We start from the raw sequence: 20,783 nt of genomic DNA, 5'->3' as shown, positions 1-20,783 counted from the left end.
AAAGTTTTAAAGTTATTTCTGAATTTAATTTTACTCCACAGATTTCATTCCTAAAATAGATGACAGGTGGCCTTCAGTTTCAGTAAATTCCATAAAATTGATTATTCATATTATAGGAAGAATCAAACTGTCCTGTCAGTTAATTTTCATGAACCCTGAGAAAAACAATACCTATTAAAATGGCTCCTGGCAGCTAACTGGGCTCAAATTTAAAAAAATATATTAGTAATAACAGCCTAGCAGCCGTTTCTACAAAGGGGTCTTTCAGGCAAACCAGTTCAGGGAGAAGCCTGCACTGAACTGCCTGCCTGCATTGTGTGCCATCTGAGCCAGTCCTTATAAAGGAGTTCCTGGAATCCTATTTCAACCAATAGGACTGAAGCTTTCCCCATCCAATTAGAGTTGTGTGTCTGTATCTTTTCCCCTTGCACCCCATCAGCTCCCTCACTGACCAATAAAAGTGGCTCCATTCTAACAAATCAGAACAGTGCCTTTTGGAGCAATCAAACTGTAATGATTTGGAGTCTCATTTGCATGAGCACGGACCAATCGGGCCAGTGGCCGGGATGTCTGCCCATTAGCTCCCCTCTGGCTGTGAGAGTGCACTTTCCCTTCCCACCCAGGACTGAAGACTGTCTCCCTAACTGAGCTGAAACACCAAAGATATCTCACCAGTGCAAAGTGGAACAGACCAGCAGAGAATAAAACAAACCTGCCCAAAGCAGAGCACCACACACTTTTCAGGAGCAGAAGTGTCTAGCCAGAGAGAGGCCTGGCCCCAGGTCTGCCTCACAGCCATGCCGTTTTCACAGCTGTGCTATATCTCAGTGAGTTGTCTTGCACTGAATAAAGTTTCCTTCTTCACTGCACCCCAGATTGTGGATTTCTGTTGGTGTTGAATTGGTGCAACAATCATCGGTTGACACTTCAATTTTAGTAATCTTAATTATTTCAATAATATGGATATTTGGGTTTTTTCTTCTTGGGGAAGGAAGAGAGCTTGGTAGGATTCTAACTAATTATTTCAGTGGTTCTCAAACATGAACATGCAGCAGAATCACTGGAAGTCTTGTTAAAATGTGCTGCCAGAACCTCCACCCCTACTTTCTCATTCACTAGGGTCTGATTCTGTAGGTTTCCAGAGTTTGCATTTCTAATAAGTTCCCAGATGATGTTGATACTATTGGTTCAGAGACCATAGTTTGAAAACTGGTCTAGGTAATCTTTAGTAGCTAAAAATAACATACTGCAAAGCTTACTGTGAGCCTCCAGGAGTTTTGCAGTAGTACTGTGTCAAGAATTGAGTAAGGTTGACCCCTATTTTACAGAGAAGAATTTGAAGCTGGGAGTGGTTAAATTGCATTGCTTGTCCAATGTCTCACAGCTAATAAAATGGTGGAGCCAGGGTTGGAATTTAGGCAGCCTGTTTCCCAATCCCAGACACTTACTCATTTCACTGGCAGGATAGCAATTGCTTTAAAAGGTTGACATGACATTTATGATTCTGAAACAAGTATTCCAAAATGCTTTGTATGTATATATCTTAAGGTAGACAAAATAAAATCTTGCTTTAAAATATACAAGGGTGGGCAACTGTAGGTTTACAGTTTGATGGAAAATAATACAATAATTAATAAATAATAATACAAGAATGAACTCCAGGTTTTGTGTACTCACAACTGTAAGCCTACTTTTGCCCACCCCTGTATATTTTAAAGTATAACCTGTATAACCACATATGCTACAAAAGCAATACAATATTCTGAGGTAACAAGATATTTAGGGGGGAAAATGAATTCCTTTCATCTGCTACTTCCAGCTAAGTGGAAGGTCAATCAATTGGAGTTCAGCTCCTATAGAGGGGGCGTTTTCAGGACTCAAGCAGAGGAGATTAGGCAAAAGGACAGGAGGCTCTGGTGGTCAGATAACACATTCAAACTGAATGAAGTCCTGAGTGTGAATGCTGAAAAACTGAATCTCATACAATGGATAAATATTTATTTAGTACCTCCTATATGCTAGGCAACTGGGCTTGGTAATAGGGAAACCAAAAGAAGGCAAATCCTGCTTTCAATTAGAGGAAGATAGTAATAAAAATAATTTATTGAGCTCTCTACAAGCCAGGCATTGTTCTAAGTAAAGTCATTTAACTCAATTGTCACAACAACCATATGAGGGAGATATTGATATTCTGCTTAACTAAAGAATTGTAACTCTGATTTCTGGAAAAAAAATTTAAAATTCTCATATAAGGATATGTTTATTGATTTTATAGACAGAGGAAGGAAGAGAGAGAAACATATCAATATAAGAAACATCGATCAGTTGCTTCCCATACGTGTCCTGGCCTGGGATCAGACCCGCAACCCAGGTATGTGCCCTGACCAGGGAAGGAACCTGAAACCTCTTTTGGTGTATGGGACAATGCTCTACCCAATTTAGTCACCCGGCCAGGGGAATTTCTGGAAATATTTTATGCTTTCAATGAAATCAACAGTAAATAGTATGGGGTGAGTAAAACCCTTCTTTGATTTCATATTCTATTTAATGACCAAGCATGATCTTTGAACCACAAGAACATGTAGGAAAAATTATCAAGTTAGATTTTTTTCTCTTTCTAATATTAGGATAACATTTATAGAAGACCGATCAACCCCTTCCTTATTTCTTAAATATCCCTTATAGTTAATTTTAACGTACAGTATTAGAAATGGTGCCTTAACATATTTTTTCCCCAGTATGAAGTTGGTCACTTTTAAATGACAAAGCCCAAAGAATTTAACAAAAGATAAGGCCACTTTTCATTCAGTCTTAGAGAGTTGTATTTGAGAACAACAATTTTAAACAAAAGTTGTAATTGAAGCAAATTATACAATAGCTAGTCACGCAAGGGGGTGCTGAATTAAATGCAATATTTAAGTGCCCCATCACACTGATTTGCACACAGAGCAGCATTTTATGAGTGAGGACAACATGCTTTGACTCAAGACAAACTCTAATCTATAGGTCCCCCAAAGTCCTGGCTCCCGGTTTCTGCATGATTCCTTCCCTAATAAGCTTTGATAAAAATTATGACAGAGACTTAGCCAGACACAATCAGAAGGGTTTGTGGGAGGAGCTAGGGCTTACGGGAGGAGTTGTATACTCTCATCTCAGAACCATACAGGAAGAACTCTTCATAACAGAGCTCTCTGGATATAATAGCCCCTCCCCTTAACTTTCTCTTCCCTTTCTAAGTTCCTTCTCCATCATGGTCCAGTTCAGTGTGTGCACGTGGCTCACTATATCTGTTTGTTTTTTTTTTGTTTGTGTGAGCCCAGTTAGCCATCAGGAGTCCTTCTTAGTCCTCAGGGTTCACAACCTGAAACACGATGACACACAACATCCTTCACCTTTATGCGGGTCTGGAAAAGCAAACGTTTGGGGTGGGGTTGAGGGAGCCTCAGCTCATCGCAGGTGATCTAAGGTCGCCTGGGGCTTTCTACCTGGGCTGCCCTAGGTCCCACAGGTACTGGCTGGTAGGAAAAGTCGGTCTCTCCTGGCCCCAGGCAGCCTAGACTGCGTGGCCCCGCCCCGCGGCGCTCTGAGCCCTGCGGACTCTGGAGGGAGGGAAGAAACTTTAACCCTGCGGAGGCACCGCTGGCGAGGAGAGGGTGGAGGAAGGGGCGGTGCTGCGGTCCGGCTCTAGGAAGCCGAGACCTCCCGGTTGTGGACGCTGCGCTGGAGCCACAATGAGCTTGGGACCTGGGCCCCGAGAGGCTGGCCTTGCAGGTAGGGGTTCCCTAGGTCGCCAGCTTTCCCGGCTGTGCTGGGCGGCCCGAGGAAGTTTGCGGGCCCTGGGGGGAGGCGCTCAGCTACGGTGGGTGCAACGTGGCAATGTGGTTCTTTGTCCTGGAAAACAACTCGGGATCTCGCCACCCCTCTTTGCTGGGCGGCCCCGCCTCTTTTGTCCTACAGAGGCGAGCCCTTCCTGGGCGCCAGCCACGTAAGCGTTAACAGACTGGCCCGGCGGCCCTGGCTCCCCCGCTCCTGGTCACGAAAAGTTAACTTCTGGAAATTGGATCTGGTTTTGTTTACTCACTTGTAAGGAAAAGTTAAAGAAGTGGTTGCCCGCAGTAGTAGTGGAAGCCTGACCGGCCAGCCCCCGTTGTGCGTGCCTGGACTACTCTGGAGACAAAGCCAGGCCTCCGCGGGTGTGAGCCAAGGATCAGAACGCTCTCCTACATCCAGGAAACCAGCAGCTTTTCTCTACAAAGTAATCAACTGCTAAACGTGTACTTTAGAACGTTCTTCCCTGTCACTTATTAATTAAATTACTGATAAGGTTGAGAAATTCTGAGCCTGGCCAGTTTATTTTAAGGTTGTTGTACTAGCAGTTCATTCCGAGTGCTAGTATTCTAGCTGCACTGAACAAGCCTTGCCCCAGAGACAAGCTGTAGAAAGTCATAATAAGGTCACTCAGGGAGGGGTCTTGCCCTTGGCAGGCAGTGCAGGGGTCTAGTGGCCATTTCCAACTCGGAACCTAAGGGGTGGGGGTGGGGTGGGGGTGGAAAACAAGAGCAGGGATCCGGGATGCCCGACCAATAGGCAGGGCACCTCCTCTTCCATTATTTTGATTATATTCCTTTTTCTACCTTTTCTTTTCTTTTCTTTTTTTTTTTTTTTGGTCCACCCCACCCCTTTTCCAGTTTGTTCTATGAATGACCAGGGTTACTCATTATAGGATTATTTGTTGATAGGAAGTATGGGTAAATTTTCTTAAGTATCAGTATGACTATAGATGCAGAAGTTTGGAGACATGAACACTTAGGTTAGAAAGGTTGGACTGGCCTCTCTCTGGTGGGAGAGGGTTTAACATGCTGACATAGTGCTGCACGGGATTCCACAGGTGGACCTGGCTTTCAATCCCAACTCCACTGCACTTTCTCAGGCTTCAGGGAGCTGTGGAGCCCAGTGACAGAAAGCATCTAAAGTGCCAGGCCATCAACAAGTGAAAGGTGTAGAATTATTTGGAGAAATCTCAAAGGTGAAGGGAAAAAAGGAGAGATTTGTTTTGTAAAAATTAAACTAGTTTAAGGAGCAAAGAAGTATGAGGAGTGAAGAGTCATGTTTAGTGACAGACCTGTTTTTGATAAACAGGTTGCAAATAATAGGACTCTAGAAATATAGGTTATCTTCTTTATTAAAATTTATTTTCTCCATGTCAAGAAAGCCATTTACCCTTTTGACCAATTTATTTGTGTTCATGCGGTATGATCCTTGTTAAAGTGCAACTGTAACGGGCTGCCCCGATGGAAATAGAACCCACGGGCTGTTCAGTTATTAGGGGCCCGATTGCCCACCGCCAGAAGCTTAACTCTCAATACCAGAATTTAGTGAAAACAAAAAGAACTTTATTGAATAGTTACATAGATTTAGATTATTTGCGGATTTCTGCCTTTAAGTTTTATTTTCTTTAAAACACCCACAAACATATAGTTCTGCCTCCCCCTACCAAACCAGGCTAGTTTTAGAAAAGTCAGAGATACAGTCTTTTTACTTCCCAGACACAGTTTAGCTTTACTGGCAGCTCCCAATCATTCGATCCTGATTGGGGAGGTTTTGCCTGTGTTGTGGCGCGCTCCAGCTCTTAATGCAGAACGGAGTGGAGTTACCAGCCTCCTTGTAAACCGCATAGAGTTCTCCCTTTCCTTTCAAAGCCTCATAGTATTCTCCCACTAAAATGTCTGCCACCTATTTTTAAATCCCTGACTGCGTCCTGTGACGCAGTGGGCATGGTAACGAGTTCTGACCATTCACAGAACCTTGAGCAGGCTCTGTGTGCTCCTCTGCACCATTCCATGGTCAAACCCCTCCCATCTTCTTGGGGCCTTGGAAGAACCAAAGTCATTTGCATAACTGAGACACTAAGCTACTAGTCATAGTCATGTGAAGGCATCTTATAAGCTGTTCCCTTTTCCCCATCCCCCAACCTGCAGGCTCTGGGGATTTTTGGAGACTCGCACTCTAACACAGCCTTCCAGAAAGGTTGTCTGCTTGGTACATACAGCTTAGAATGACCGACAGAGTCAAAATGTTTTATATCTGAGACCTGGGTAAAGTTTATCAACTCCAGGCAAGTATTGGAACTTAGGTTCTAATGTCTATCTTCATGGCTTTCTGTTCTGATTCAACAGACTGCTAGACTAGAATGGCAGCTGGACCTGGTCATTTATTGTTATTGCAGGATGCAGGGTATACATTTATATTAGAGGGAAGGTTGGAGCTGGCACGGATCAGAACCAAAGTTTTTTAGAGCCTATAGCATTAACAATAACAGCAAAATACTTAAGAAATCCCTCACTGAGAATGCCTTATCTGTAAACTTTGAAAATGAGTGTCACTTTAAGCAGATTATCTTGAACGACTTAAAACTAGCTCTCATTCCTGAATCTATAGGTCTTGATAAGCATAGGGCAATATCTGCTGACAACCCAAATGCACATGTCAAATTACACCTTGCTAGGAGGAACTGTGAAGATCCTTTCATGGCCATAAGAAACAAACTTTAAAGACCCAGTTGAGTGTACATCTCCAATGCTTTCATGCTCAAAGATTTGATTTAGTTTGGTGAAGGGCTGTTTGTCATAGCTGCTGACAGGCTCACTTAAAGCTGCCTTAGGCTTACTAGCCAATATGGTGCAAAAGCTAGGAGAGGTAAGCTGCTGGGTCTGCTAATACATACTTTGTGTACCATAAAAGAGACTCAATGCTTTCCAAATTATGCTGGCATTTGAGGGGTGAAGGAGGTGATTGGCTTGCAGACAAGGATTTCATGTGTTTAAGTTATTCTGTTTCTTTATAATATCTTTAAAGATAAGGAGATGAGGTTATTAAATGGAGGTAGATTGTGGAATGTCTTTGAAAATGGAAAGAGAACATCGCTGTGCTGCCTCAGTAGAACAGTATAGGGAGTAGGAAGTAACCCCATAGAATAGTGTGTGGGGCAGGAAGTATGCCGGGTAGGCGAGTTTATGGATTAAAGAGGTGTCCTGGGTACAGCAGTATATAGAGTAGGAAGTAACCTGGTAGTGCAGTATGTGGAGAAAGAAGTATCCTGATGGATCAGTGTGTGGAGTAGGAAGTATCCAGGGTAGACCGTGGTGTGGAATAGGAAGTATCCTGGTAGACAAGAAGTATATATGTAGAGTGGTGTTTAGAGTAGGATGTGTTCCTGATAGAGCAGTGAGTGGAGCAAGAAGTATCCTGGTGGACCATGGTGTGGAGCAGGAAGTAGATAGGAAATATCTATGTAGAGCACTGTTTGCAGTAGAATGTGTTCCAGTGAGTGGAGCAGGAAGTATCCCATTAGAGCAGTGTGTGCTCTGTATCCATAGTAGAGTAGTATGTGGACCTTAAGTATCCATAGCAGAGCAGTGTGGGGGTAGGATGTATGTAGTAGAGTGTGGAATGAAAGTATCCCTGAAGTACAGAGTGTGTAGTAGGAAGTATTACTCATAGAGCAATGTGTGGAAGAGGACATGTCCCTGGTAAGCACTGTGTGGAACGTGTAGTATCCTGGTAAGAGCAGTGAGGAGAGGGCTGTATGCAGGTAGGCCAATGCGTGAAGTGGTAAGTATTCTGGATAGAACAGTTTATATAGAGTAGAGAGTGTAAGAAGTATATTGGTAGAGTGATGTGTGAAGTAGGAAGTATATTGGTAGAGCACTGTAGGAAGTAAGAAGTATCCCCCATAGAGCAAATTGTGGATTAGAAAGCATCCTGGTAGGGCAGTATGTGGGGTAGAGAGTCTTAGTAGAGCAGTGTGTGGAGAAAGAAGTAGGAAGAATTCTGGGTAGAGCAGTTTGTGGATGGAGTAGGACAGTAGGATGTATGAGGCAAGTCGTGTGAATTGGGAAGAATCCTGGGTCTGCAGTGTATGTACAGAGGTAGACAGAGCAGTATGGAAGGTGGGAAGTATCCTTGGCATAGCAGTGTGTGCGAAAGGAAAATGTCTCCTGATAGAGCAGTGTCTAGTGGGAAGAATTCATACAGAGTAGTGTGTGCAGTCAAGAAGTATCCTTGGGTAGAGCACCGACTAGTATGAACTATCCCGATAGAAGGGTATGTGCTGTATGGAAATACCTCCAGGTAGAGCATTGTCTTAGTAGGAAGTCTCCTAAAAGAGTAGTGTGTGGAGTAGAAAGTATCCCAGTAGAGCCAAGTACAGAGTAGGAAATACCTCCCATGGAGTGGTGTGTGTGGAATAGGAAGTATCCTGGTAGAACAGGGCATAGAGTAGGAAGCATTTCAGTACAGCAGTGTGTGGAGGAGGAAGGACACCTTGGGAGATGGAGAGGATGCATTGGGAGATTAGAGAGGCTGCTGCTGACTCCTAGTCTGTGGTTTGTGTAAAAATTACCTTGTTAAAAATACAGATTGTCACCTCTCCCAGAACTCTCATTCTCTAAGTCTGGGTTAGGATCCAGGAATCTGCATTTAGCACTGAGGCCAGGAATTGATGCAGAGGTGGAGAAAAACTGACTTAGGGGCTATGAGAGAGGAAGATGCCTTAGTGGGGTCTTGGTTGGCTCTGAATGCTGGGTGAACTCCAGGAAGAATGGACACCTGGGTTGGATTCCCCACCTCACGCCCACTACCAAGGTGGGTTTTTGTCAGTGAGGAGAGGAGAGGTTAGAACAATCAGGAGTCAGGGAGAGACTATGGAGAGGAAGGAACATGGTCCTCTTGGCTAGAAGGTGATGGGTAGGAGTCTATACTTTAGGGTCCGTCCTTCCTGAAAGACCTCAACTGAGAAGTGCATCCTGCTGTACTTAGTATGTTTGTTTATACATTACTTTCTCTCTCCCCTCTAAGCTGTTAAGTTGATCGGGTGAAAACAAATTATGGGTATGTGGGTCCTTATGGTAGAAGACACTAGACTTACTGTGCTATCCAGTACAGAAGCCACGAGCCATGTGTGGTTATTTAAATTGAAATTAGCCCTGGTGGTGTGGCTCAGTGGATCGGGCACCAGCCTGTGAACCAGAGGGTCGCCGGTTCGATTCCCTGTCAGGCGCCTGCCTGGGTTGCACGCCAGGTCCCCAGTTGGGGGCACATGAGAGGCAACCACACATTGATGTTTCGCTTCCTCTCTTTCTCCTTTCCCCTCTCTCTAAAAATAAATACAATCTTAAAAAAATTTTTTTTTAAATTAATTGAAATTAAATAAAATTAAAAATTTAGTTTCTCAGTTGCAGTAGCCACATTTCAGGTGCTCAAGAGCCACGTGTGGCCAGTGGCTGCCATATGGGACAGTGCAGTTACAGAACAATCCCATCACCACAGCAAGTCCTGTTGCACAGCACCGTTCTAGGGGATGGGGAGGGATTTCCCTGAACGGTGGTCCAGAAGGTGAGAAGTCTGATCATGAGTTGGGAGCTGGGGTTCCCCGTTATAAGGTATAAGGGCAAATGTATCATTCAGAAGATCCAAACTCTAAGCCTTTGCCCTGCCCCTTCCCTTCCTCCACCCAAACTTTGACCTCTTCCCGTAGTAACCACACAGTGTGTTTTGGTTCTCCTGAATGACTTAATTTCTTCTGTTTCAGGGAACATTTACAAAAACATTTTTATCTGAGTTCCATAACCAAAAAACTTACTCTAGGCTTATTTTGCAGTGAATGCATTTGCATAATATTTCCTCCATTTCTCTATAGAATATTCTTTGCTATTTTGCAGGTAAGAGTTGGGGGTGAAAAGGAATTACGCTATTACTTTTTAGTTCATTTGTTTATTAAGCAGTTTCCCTTCCTCTTCCCTTACCCTGTTTTTATATACCAGAGCAGCGTTTAGGCATCCAGATGGGAGTCCCTGCTGTGTTTCACTACTGTAAGTCAAAAAGTAAATTAATTAACAAAAATTAACTTTTTTTTAATAGGTGAGGAACAAAATATAACAGAAACAGATGCCTTCTATAAGAGGTAAAAATATGCTCTTTTCTAATAAAGTTCTCTTCCTGTGGTGATCATGATCAGATTATAAAAAATCAAAGCGAGCAAGGGACTTGGAAACTGGAAGGTAGAAATGAGTATGTCAGGTTTTAGCATTTGGAGAGTCCATTTGAAGATAATAACAGGTTATTTCCTGCCCTGGTTGTGAAAGGGCCTAGAGTGTTGTTCAGAATATTTAAGAGTTGGTGTAGTGTGGGCCCTAGGGCTAGAGATGGGCCCCGGGCAGGCCGTTGTCCTTGGTTGCTGGATCCTGGGTTCCTAGGGGAGAGATGCCACTATAGGCAGATTACGGGTGGGTGCTCACCGTGGCTGCCGATCACCAGTTGGTCCAGACATATTTCAGGGCTGTCCTTACTAGCCTGGCTGTGAGGCTTTCCTGGTGCACACCAGTGGCGTGTCAGCCTGGCAGGAGGAGGAAGCAGCAGGCCTCTCTCTACCCTACATATGGACTTTGGGTTGTGAGGAGCTCATTATTTAATATGACCTAAAAATGATTGTTTTTTTAAATTTTTCATTAACAGTGAAATGTTTGATCCAGCAGAAAAGTACAAAATGGACCACAAGAGGAGAGGACTTGCGTTAATCTTCAATCATGAGAGGTTCTTCTGGCACTTAACACTGCCAGAGAGGCGGGGCACCAACGCAGACAGAGACAATCTTATGCGCAGGTAGTAGTTTTATCTACAGGTCAGGGTGATGAGGTATTTAAGTGATAACTACTTATGGAAACTTGTCCGCACTGAAGAAATAACAGAGCAAGAGTATTTGAGGATGAGCCTCAGTTGGGCACAGCTCCCCTTAAGAACTTGCCTGAGTTTTCTTCCTATCCCTGTTCCATTAAATGTTAACAGGCTCTGTATTGTTACAAATATACAGTTGATTCTTGAAAACTCAGGGGTTAGGAGTGCTGACTGCCCACACAAGTCACAGATCTACATCTAACTTTTGACTCCTCTAAAACTAAGTTGTCCCTCAGTATCCACAGGGGATTGGTTTTAGGTCCCCTGTGGGTACCAAAATGTACAGATGCTCAAGTCCCTTGTATAAAATGGCATAGATCAATACCTATAATTAGCCCTCTACACCCATAGACTCTCTACCTCAAATCAAAAACAGTACAGATATTTATTGAAAAAAATTACGTAAAACTGCATTCTTACAGCACAAACCCTTGTTATTCAAGGTTCACCTGTATTTGCATAGCAGACACAATATTCTAACTTGAATCAGGCATCATTACTAGTAAATCCTTTCTTATCATGGGTGACCCAGGAAAACCATCATTGTCATATTTGATTTTTTTTCTTTCCCCCTAAAGAGAAGACAATATATGTGTGATAAAATGTATATAAATTCCTCAAGTAGGGTATGTGACAACTTTGAGTAGTGCATAAGCTAATTTCCAATGTAATCTATCACCAGGCTGTCAGATTTGGGATTTGAAGTGAAATGCTTTAATGATCTTAAAGCAGAAGAACTATTGCTCAAAATTCATGAGGGTAAGTAGTTTTCCTATTCATCTTCCTCTGATGGGATTGCGTATTTTAATTATCCTATATGTAAATAATTAACTGTTGTAAAAAGTCTTATCAGATAATTTGGTATAGGTTGTAGGTTTTTGGTTGTGCCTATCTGCTTATTAGCCACCAGATTTAGAGACCCTTGCAAAGTATTATGCCTCCAAAGTTTATATTTAGCAGACCTCTACTTTTAGCCTGTTATTCTAGAAATGAATGAAATGACCTTTTCATTTGACTATTAAAAGTCTAAAATGCAAACAGTACATATGTTGGGCAGTCATTTTTTTAATTGACTCCTTCCATACCGAAGTCTTTTACTGACTTCAAAATACTGTTGATTACATACATTATCTCTTAATTTCTATATCAGTATGCAGTAGGTATTTTAACAATTTATGTTTATCATAATAATCACTGCATGCCATGGATTTTCATGTCACTTGCTGATGAACCATTATAATATTTATATAATTTAAACTTTCTTTGGAGCTCTTTTATTTTTTTAGGTATAATTGATATATAACATTATATTAGTTTCAGGTATACAACATAATGATTCAATACATATATACATTGCAAAATGTCTAGTTCCTAATAAGTCTAGTTACCATCCATCCTTTACTATACATAGGTACCAAAATTATTTTTCTTGTGATGAAGGCTTTTTTCTAAAAAATGTAATCCTGAAAAAGAATTTACTCTTAGCAATTTTCAAGTATGCAATACAGTATTAACTATAGTTCCCATGATGTACATTATATCCCCATGACTTATTTTATATCTGGAAGTTTGTACCTTTGACCCACTTTACCCACTTTGCCCACTCCTCTCCACCCCCCATATCCTCTGGCAACTACCAATCTGTTCTTCATGTCTGTGAGCTTGGTTTTTTGTTTGATTGGTTGATTGGTTGGATTTTTTTTAGAAGTGAAATCATGTGATATTTGTCTTCCTTTGATTTATTTCACTTATCATAATACTATAGCTCCATACATGTTATTACAATGGCAAGATTTTATTATCTTTTTATCATTGAATAATATTCCATTGCATATATACACACCAGAATTTCTTTATCCATTCATCAATGGACAATTAGGTTTACAGATCTTAAGTTGTTATAACTAATGCTGCATGAACATAGGGGAGCTTTATTTTTTTTTTCAAGTTTGTATTTTGATTTTCTTTGGATAAATACTCATATGTGGAATTGCTAGATGATATGGTAGTTCTGTTTTTAATTTTTTGAGGAACCTCCACACCAGCACTCTTTTAATCTGTATATCATTTTAATTTTAACTGGTTGTTTACCAAGTTTTCTATTTTGCCTGCTCATAAGCTTTGGAGGACATCAATCTCATGTCTTAATACTCTTTTGGAAGCTCTAAGTGCTGTATATGTATATTAAAGGTGCTGCATTCACTGGAGGTGCAACAACACACGGAATTGTTATGTAGCAGTTCCTGGGTCTCTCCAGTCTGCTCTAAGAAGCTCTCTGCTGATTCAGAAAACTTTCATTGCCAGAATGACTTGGACATTGAAGAGGGTTCCCCAGAATACCCCTTTATGTTTTACACGTCATTTTTCTGTATTTTAGAAAAACTAATGAAATCTATTCAAACTCTTATTACTTTGAACTTTAATAATTTTGATTTTTAAAAATCAGATACAGTATGGTATAAGTTATTTGATAAAATAAGTTGTGTTTCATTACAGATATTTTACATTTACTATAAGAATAACAAGTTTTCTCCCTCCCTCAGTGATATGTATATAATTTTAGTATAAGTCAATTGAATTTTAATAGGTATTTAATAAGCATCTTATTTTCATTTCTGTATTAATTTGGGGGTCCTTTATAGCATCAACCTCTAGCCATGTAGATGCCGATTGCTTTTTATGTGTTTTCCTGAGTCACGGCGAAGGCAATCACATTTACGCATATGATGCCAAAATTGAAATTCAGACATTGACTGGCTTGTTCAAAGGAGACAAGTGTCAGAGCCTGGTTGGAAAACCCAAGATATTTATCATTCAGGTAAGACTGATCATGTTATAATCTTAATTATAAAGTCCAGGGTCTACACATGTGATTAACAACTAAATCTAATTTCAAAAGTAACTTTCTCTAGTACTAGAAAAACCCTTTTTGATGTCCAGCCAGAGTTGCAATTTGAATTAATTAGTGTTAATTCTTTCTTAACATAGAGAATAAATAAAGACCTTTGGTGTCTTTATTGCCAAAATTGACATTTGAAATGACTCAAAATTATTGTACCAGTGTGCTACTGCATGGGCCCAGCCTGGTGTCAGAGTGGAGCCACCACAGAAAGTACCTGCCAACTGGACAGTGTAGTGCAGGGCAGCTGGCTCAGACCGGAGTGGGTTCTCTGGGAGCTGGGGAGCGCGTCAGCCAGTGGGGAGGATGCAGCCGTGGAGAGTTCTGTTCCTAGCTTGCTTCATCATTTCACATCCTCCCTTAAACACAGCTGCTGTTTCCCCCTGCCAAATTGGTATTGGGATAAAAATATTTTTAGGTCTAAATAACATCACTTAGTACATCAATAAGAATTCTGAACAAGAAAGAAAATTCCTGATGTTCCACTGCTGGAATTTTTTATTTCCATGAATGGCATAGAGCACTGAGACCACATTGCTGCCATAGAACATTAAGGGGAGGGAGTGGAGGTCTATAAGAAAAGTTGCAGATAATTCCCTGGTTTCTTATTTGGACAACTACATTGGGGTGTCTGTGGGACATGCTGTTGGAGGGACAGGTCTGGGACCTATGAGGGGCAGCCTGGGATGGAAGAGTAATTTGGGAGTAATGAGGAGATGGATGGTAACAGAAGCCATGGGAGCAAATGGGTTTACCCACAGTGAGTGTAAAACAGAACTAAGGGACACCAGTAAGGAATGAGCAGAGGAAAGGAGCTGAGGAGGGTGGCCCAGAGAAGTAGAAAAATGACATGATTGCCTCATGAAAAGGGGAGGGGCCAACACTGTCAAAGACAGAGAATTGGAAAGTACTAATGAGCCCCTATGGGATGACAGCCACAAAGGAGGAAAATGTTTTGCTAAGTTATTTCTCTGCCTCCAATTCTTCACCTATGAAATGGGGATAAAACAGCCCTGCCTCATGGAGTGGTTGTGAGCATAAATGAACTGGCCAAACAAATGAAAACCACTTAAAGCAGTGCCTAGCACATGGCAAGCCCTCACTTAAAAGCTGGCTCTTATTCTTATTCAAATGCTTTGGCAGATGACAGCATCAAGTTGCAGGTGATCTACGTAGAAAATTAGGTGTGAAAATAGGCCTGATAATTCCATTAAAAAAATTTTTTTAAAATTGATTATGGTATTAAAGTTGCCCAAATTTTTCCTCCTTTGCTGCAGCAATCCCCCTCTTAGTTCACATCCAGGGGCCATGCATATATATAAGTTCTTTGGCTTGTCCATTTCCTATACTGTTCTTAACATCCCCCTGTCTACTTTGTACCTACCGATTATGCTTATTCATCCCTGCACCTTTTCCCCTTTCTCTCCCGTCTTGCTTTTCTGGTTGAATGCTTTTTTTCTTCCTTAAGTTCCAAATCATTGGTTTGAATCCTGACTTCCTCCCCTTCCCTGTTGGTTCCCTGTAGATTTTTCTTTATTTCACTTGTATAAACTTCATTTCTTCCTTTATGTTGTTGCCATACTCAATAAGTTCTTTGAACATCCTGATCACAAGTGTTTCGAACTCTGCATCTGATAGGTTGGCTGTCTCTGTTTTGTTTAGTTTTTTTTCCTGGGGTTTTATTCTGTTCTTTCATTTGGGCCATATTTCTTTGTCTCCTCAATTGGCAGCCTCCCTGTATTTGTTTCTGTGCATTAGTTAGGGCTGTTTTGGCTCCCTGGTCTTAGTAGTGTGTCCTGTTGTCAAAAAACCACCTGTAAATTGTGTGGGATGGAGCCTTAGGTAATCACCAGGACAGGGCAACCCACTTCATGGCTTTGTGACTCTGTGTGGGGGGAAGGCTCAGAGAGGGGACGATGCTGCTGCCTGGCATCTGGAGGTTTGCCCAGCACTTGCCCCGTTTCCATTCACTTCATCCACCCTCTGTATGCGAATAGTGTCCTTCCAGCTGTTGCTCTGGTGCTGAATTCCAGAGGGGCTGAGTCTGCATATGTTCTAAAACCATACAGGCCCTTTAAGCAGAATCTTCTGAAAATCTGGCAGGTTCTTCTGCCACCCCAGCCCCAACTGGTTTTTATAGCCAGAGGTTATGAGGATTTATCTTCCCTGAGCTGAAACCCTGGGCTGTGCAGTCTGACCAGGGGCTGGGATCCCTCGCTCCCAAGGTGTCCCTCCTGATTTTATCCACCACACGTGAAGGTGGGGCCACCTATGCCCATTCTGCCGCTGCCTCTCCAGGCCACACCGCTTCTCCTCACCTCTCCGCCTGTTCTCACATCTCCACCCCTCCTGCCCGTCTGGATGAATGTGGCTTCTTTAAATCCTTAGTTGTCAGGCTTACATACAGTTTGATTTTCTGACAGTTCTGGGTGTCATTTGTTCTGAGGTTTAGTTGTAATTCTCTCTGTGGTTGCATGAGAAGGCAGAGCATGTCTGCTTACGCCTCCATCTTGACCAGAAGTCTGATAATTATAAATGAGATTAAAATCTCCCTGTAAAAATAGATTGTAGGGGCCTTCTGTTTATCTGATGACCTTGAAATCACTCAGGACTTTTTTTGTTCCTTTTAAAGCTTATCATTCTTTAACCATTTCATAATTTTTGGATGCGTTTATAATGCTAAGACAATCTGTGAGGTCGCTGTATTCAGTTTACTAGGGCTGCAGAACAAAGTACACAGACTGGGTGGCTTAACCAACAGAAATTTATTTTCTTACAAGTTTTGAAGACATCTGAGGTCATGGTGTCAGCAGGACTGATTTCTATTTAGGCCTCTCTCCGTGGCTCAAAGATAACTGTCTTATCCTTCTGTCTTCTCGTGGCCTTTCCTGTGTGTGTGTCTGTTCCTAACCTCTTCTTATAAGGACACCAGTCATAGTGGATTAGGGGCCACCCTGATGATCTCATTTTACTCAATTTTGTCTTTAAACACCAATCTCCAAATACAATCATATTTGAGGTGCTGGGTATTAGGACTTCATCATAAGAATTTTGGAAAGGGACGGACAAGATTGATACTAGCCTTTGTGTGAGTCAGAATTAGTGGATAAGAATTTGAGACCTCACTTTCAAGTAGGAGCAAAAGGAAGAAGGCACATTAATATCTGTCTTCTCAGGTCAAGTGTTGTCATTTTGACCCTTATCAGTTATGGCAGCAGTTAGTCAAGGAAAACCCAATCTGGGAGCATATCTGATTAGATAAAGAAAGAGGCAATCTTGGTGCTGTGATATGGTTTATCTATACAGAATATTTAAACCACAGATACTTTGTTCTCTATAGTGTACCTTTCAATCAACAGAATTTAGTGTACAATTGAAGATGCCAATATTTTTAAAACATTGAAAGAAAATGTAAGTAGGGAAAAATCTGTCAGCTCGAGTCTGCTCTAAACCTGAATGCTTTTTTAAAAAATTGCTGATAAAGTGGCTTCTGTTGACGTTAACACAAAGGTGTACTGACTTATACATCTGCTGTAAGCATTGAGTATTGAGCATCAGGAAGAAAAGAGTACGTAAATAAAGGAGGTGGTTTTCCTTCCTGTCTCCTAGGCATGTCGGGGAAACCAGCATGATGTGCCAGTCATTCCTTTGGATGTCGTGGATCATAAGACTGACAAGCTGGAGGCCAACGTCACTGAGGTGGATGCGGCCTCAGTTTACACACTGCCTGCTGGAGCAGACTTCCTCATGTGCTACTCTGTGGCAGAAGGTGTGTGGGTGTCTAATGCAAACATGGAATTGGCTTTCCTTGGCAACTTGGATCGGGGTCTTTCTACTGGGACATGGTGATTTGGTCCTGAAGCTCACAGGCTTAGGATAGATTCCTTTGATCACACAGCACAGAGTGAAACATGGACATGTAAAAATACCTTATAGAAAAATCATCCCTGAGAACTGAAAGTTTAAAAGCTACAAGCCTAACTGTATTGAATATTAGCAGCCTGCTGTGAATTACCGATGGAGGTAGTGTCATCATGGTCATATTCATGGGAAGCTTTGTAGAAAAATATTTGATGATGGTTGTTCTCTTTTTTTGCAGTAAATAATTTTATGTTTTCATTCTTTCTAATCTTATCTCTCAAAATCATTATCTGGCTACTGTTATCTTGGAAACTTCTAAGTAATAGAGAAAATCAAATAAAAATAACTCCACTTTAATTAGACGATATAGAATTAATCCCTTTTCCCATGAGAACAGTCAAAAGAGAAAAATGTAAAAACTGTATCATGGACACATCTTAGTCTTCTCCAAGGTTCTTTGAGAATTTATACATATGTAACCGTGAATTATATAAGTTTTTTAGTCACAGTAACTGAAAACCAGAAAACTTCAGTGTCCTTTTCTATCTTTTTTAGGTTATTATTCGCATCGGGAAACTGTGAATGGTTCTTGGTACATTCAAGATTTGTGTGAGATGCTGAGAAAATTCGGCTCCTCCTTAGAGTTCACAGAACTCCTCACATTAGTGAACAGGAAAGTTTCTCAGCGCAGAGTGGATTTTTGCCAGGACCTAAGTGCAATCGGAAAGAAGCAGGTCCCCTGCTTTGCCTCCATGCTAACTAAAAAGCTACATTTCTTTCCAAAATCAGAATAAGGCTATTTTGTTTTTTGTATTTGTATTCAAAATAGATTTCCCTTTTTAAAAATAAATAAGTTTCACTAGATTAAAGCTCATGGGATAGCAATTTAAAATGTTTTAATGTATATTGAGAGAACTTTTTAAAAAATAGTTCATATTGGACATGGTGAAAGGGTAGGTAGGTGTAGAAACAATCCTCAGGGAATTTCTATAAATAAAAATCCATAAGCATTTTAATACTTGATTTTTTGTAAGTTGCAAGATAACTCAAAATATCTAGCTGATTTAACTTGTACTTTGTGGGGTTTGTTTAGTAAAAGTTTTTTAAACAAGAATTAGTTTTCCCTTTATAATTTATGTTTTATAAAATTTTTCTAATTCCCATTTTTATTCATTTATGTGATTTACAGACTTGTTTTAGTTTGTCATATAAATTGATCTACATGTGAATTATCACTTTTCATATGACTAACTCTCACTTAAAAAAATCAGCCTCTAAGAACTATTGCATTCTGAGGAAGAAATATAAAGTTAATTCTTAGTCCATATAGGCGAAACACTTGCAAAATTTGATTCTGTCCATATCTTCATGTTCAAGTTACTATTCATAGCCAAGTAGTCACTCTCACTCACAGACCGTCATATTAATGGAAAAGTAGATGCTACTTTTAAGGTTAGTTCTTAAAATCTGATATCAAAAATTTGAGTAATATTGTTTTGTTACTAACCTGCCAGAGGCTGAAGATGGTTAAATGCTTGGGCCTTTGGTAACTGAAACTTGTGAGCTGTAGTTCACAAAGCATTCCAGAAGTGCTGTGGTTAGTGATCCATTCATACCCTTTTTTGTGGTCATACAGGGACTTCACTATCAGTTGAACATTTTACTTTCCTTTAACTCAACGCAGAGGTAGCCATTGTCATGTTTCTACTTTCAAGAAGTAATAACCACAAAAGCACTCATGTTGAACTTATGAACATTGGCCTGGCCTTGGAGGCAAAGATGATACAATTCTGGTTACCTAAGAGAAATTACCTGATGTTGTTAAAAAGCTCTAAAACAATTGTTTTTCCTTGAATGCGGTCAAAGGGTTTATTTGAATAAAATCCTCTTATTTAGATGTAGTGACCTTGGTGTCTATAAATCTAGGCACCAAAATGCCATTAAATCTGAAACTGTAGAACCAATGGGGACACAGTTGAATCCTGCATAAAATTGTTGTTTCAGAATGGTACAATCCTTTTTTAATAAAATTAACATGTAACGTGTTTGGATTTCTTTAATTCTGGTTTCAATCCATTTGGACTTACAGCTTGGAACATGAGTAGAAAGATCATATGTTGTTTGTTTTAAAATAACTGATCTCTAAAGTTTTAAAATAAATGACATGTGCCATTTGAAGAAACTACATTTTAAATCTTAAAAAGATCAGAATATCCTGCCTATTGTCACTGAGCTGTTGTCCTCTCAGTGCTCAGAAATCAGTTTATCATAAAGTATAAATGACACACACATAGCTCCTTCTCTGAAGAATAAGAATTAAACTTTTTATTTTAAGTTGTCAGGTGGGAAGATACAAATCAAAGGAAGCTATCTTTACGAATAATTCATTTTTCACATAACTAAAGTGGGACAGTAAACATCTTAGGCCTGGAGGGTACACTGCCTCTATTACAGCTAGTCAGCTCTGCTGCTATAGTGTGAAAGCAGCCATAGTCAATACTTAACTGAGCATCATTGTGTTTCAATAAAATCTTATTTACAAAAATAGCACCAGTAATAGTTTGCCAGCCCGTGCTCTAGTTCATGCCATCTTCCCAGATTTTCCTTTATTTTTTTATTTTATTTTTTAAATTATATTTTATTGATTATGCTATTCCAGTTCTCCCAATTTTTCTCCTTTGGCCCACTCCACCCATTACCCACCACTCCCTCAGGCAATACCTCACCGCTGTTCATGTCCCATGGGTCATGCATATAAGTTCTTTGGCTACTCCATTTCTTATAAAGTACTTTACATCCCCACGGCTATTCTATAACTACCTATTTGTACTTCTCAGTCCCCTCACCTCTTCACCGTCAAAGCCTTTTCTGTATCCACAATTCTCTGTTCTTATTTGTTTAGTTTGTTTTTTAGATTTAATTGTTGATATGTATTTAATGCCATTTTAATGTTCATACTTTTGATCTTCCTTTTCTTAAATAAGTCCCTTTAACATTTCATATAATAATGGTTTGGTGATAATGAACTCCCTTAGCTTTTTTCTTGTCTGGGAAGCACTTTTAACTGCACTTCCAGTGCAGCTTTGCTGGATAGAGTCATCTTGGTTTAAGTCGTTGCTTTTCATCACCTTGAATATTTCTTGCCAGTCCCTTCTTACCTGCAAAGTTTCTTTTGAGAAATCAGCTGACAGTCTTATGAGAACTCCCATGTGGGTGGCTAACTGCTCTTCTTTTGCTGCTTTTAAGATTCTCTATCTTTAACCTTTGGCATTTTAATTATGATGTGTCTTGG

At 40.6% G+C, this 20,783-nt stretch overlaps 1 protein-coding gene across 2 annotated transcripts; it reads left to right on the top strand.

Moving 5' to 3' along the window:
• Window positions 1-2,241: 2,241 nt before the first annotated feature.
• CASP6 (caspase 6) lies at window positions 2,242-19,536 on the top strand. Of its 2 annotated transcripts, none has more exons than XM_090266409.1 (7): window positions 2,242-2,371; window positions 9,919-9,961; window positions 10,513-10,659; window positions 11,414-11,490; window positions 13,374-13,549; window positions 17,240-17,399; window positions 18,047-19,536. In XM_090266409.1, exons 1-7 carry the CDS (start codon window positions 2,257-2,259, stop codon window positions 18,283-18,285), a joined length of 957 nt encoding a protein of 318 aa, XP_090122535.1. In that variant the 5' UTR covers window positions 2,242-2,256; the 3' UTR covers window positions 18,286-19,536. The 2 variants fall into 2 exon arrangements, with proteins under 2 accessions (XP_090122535.1, XP_090122536.1); XM_090266410.1 differs by lacking the exon at window positions 2,242-2,371 and adding an exon at window positions 3,611-3,771.
• Window positions 19,537-20,783: the final 1,247 nt, after the last annotated feature.

The sequence above is a fragment of the Furipterus horrens genome, unplaced genomic scaffold, assembly GCF_987537825.1.
Source record: "Furipterus horrens unplaced genomic scaffold, mFurHor1.1.pri manual_scaffold_2, whole genome shotgun sequence".
Classification (NCBI taxonomy): domain Eukaryota; kingdom Metazoa; phylum Chordata; class Mammalia; order Chiroptera; family Furipteridae; genus Furipterus; species Furipterus horrens.
This window is presented reverse-complemented; position numbering and strand designations above follow the sequence as displayed.

Excerpts from the sequence above, each read along its gene's own strand:
- CASP6 (XM_090266409.1), top strand. The coding sequence starts at position 2,257 with ATGTTTATTGATTTTATAGACAGAGGAAGGAAGAGAGAGAAACATATC. Across the intron at positions 9,962-10,512 it reads ACAGATGCCTTCTATAAGAG|TGAAATGTTTGATCCAGCAG; the intron begins GTAAAAATATGC and ends TTTCATTAACAG. Across the intron at positions 11,491-13,373 it reads ATTGCTCAAAATTCATGAGG|CATCAACCTCTAGCCATGTA; the intron begins GTAAGTAGTTTT and ends GGTCCTTTATAG.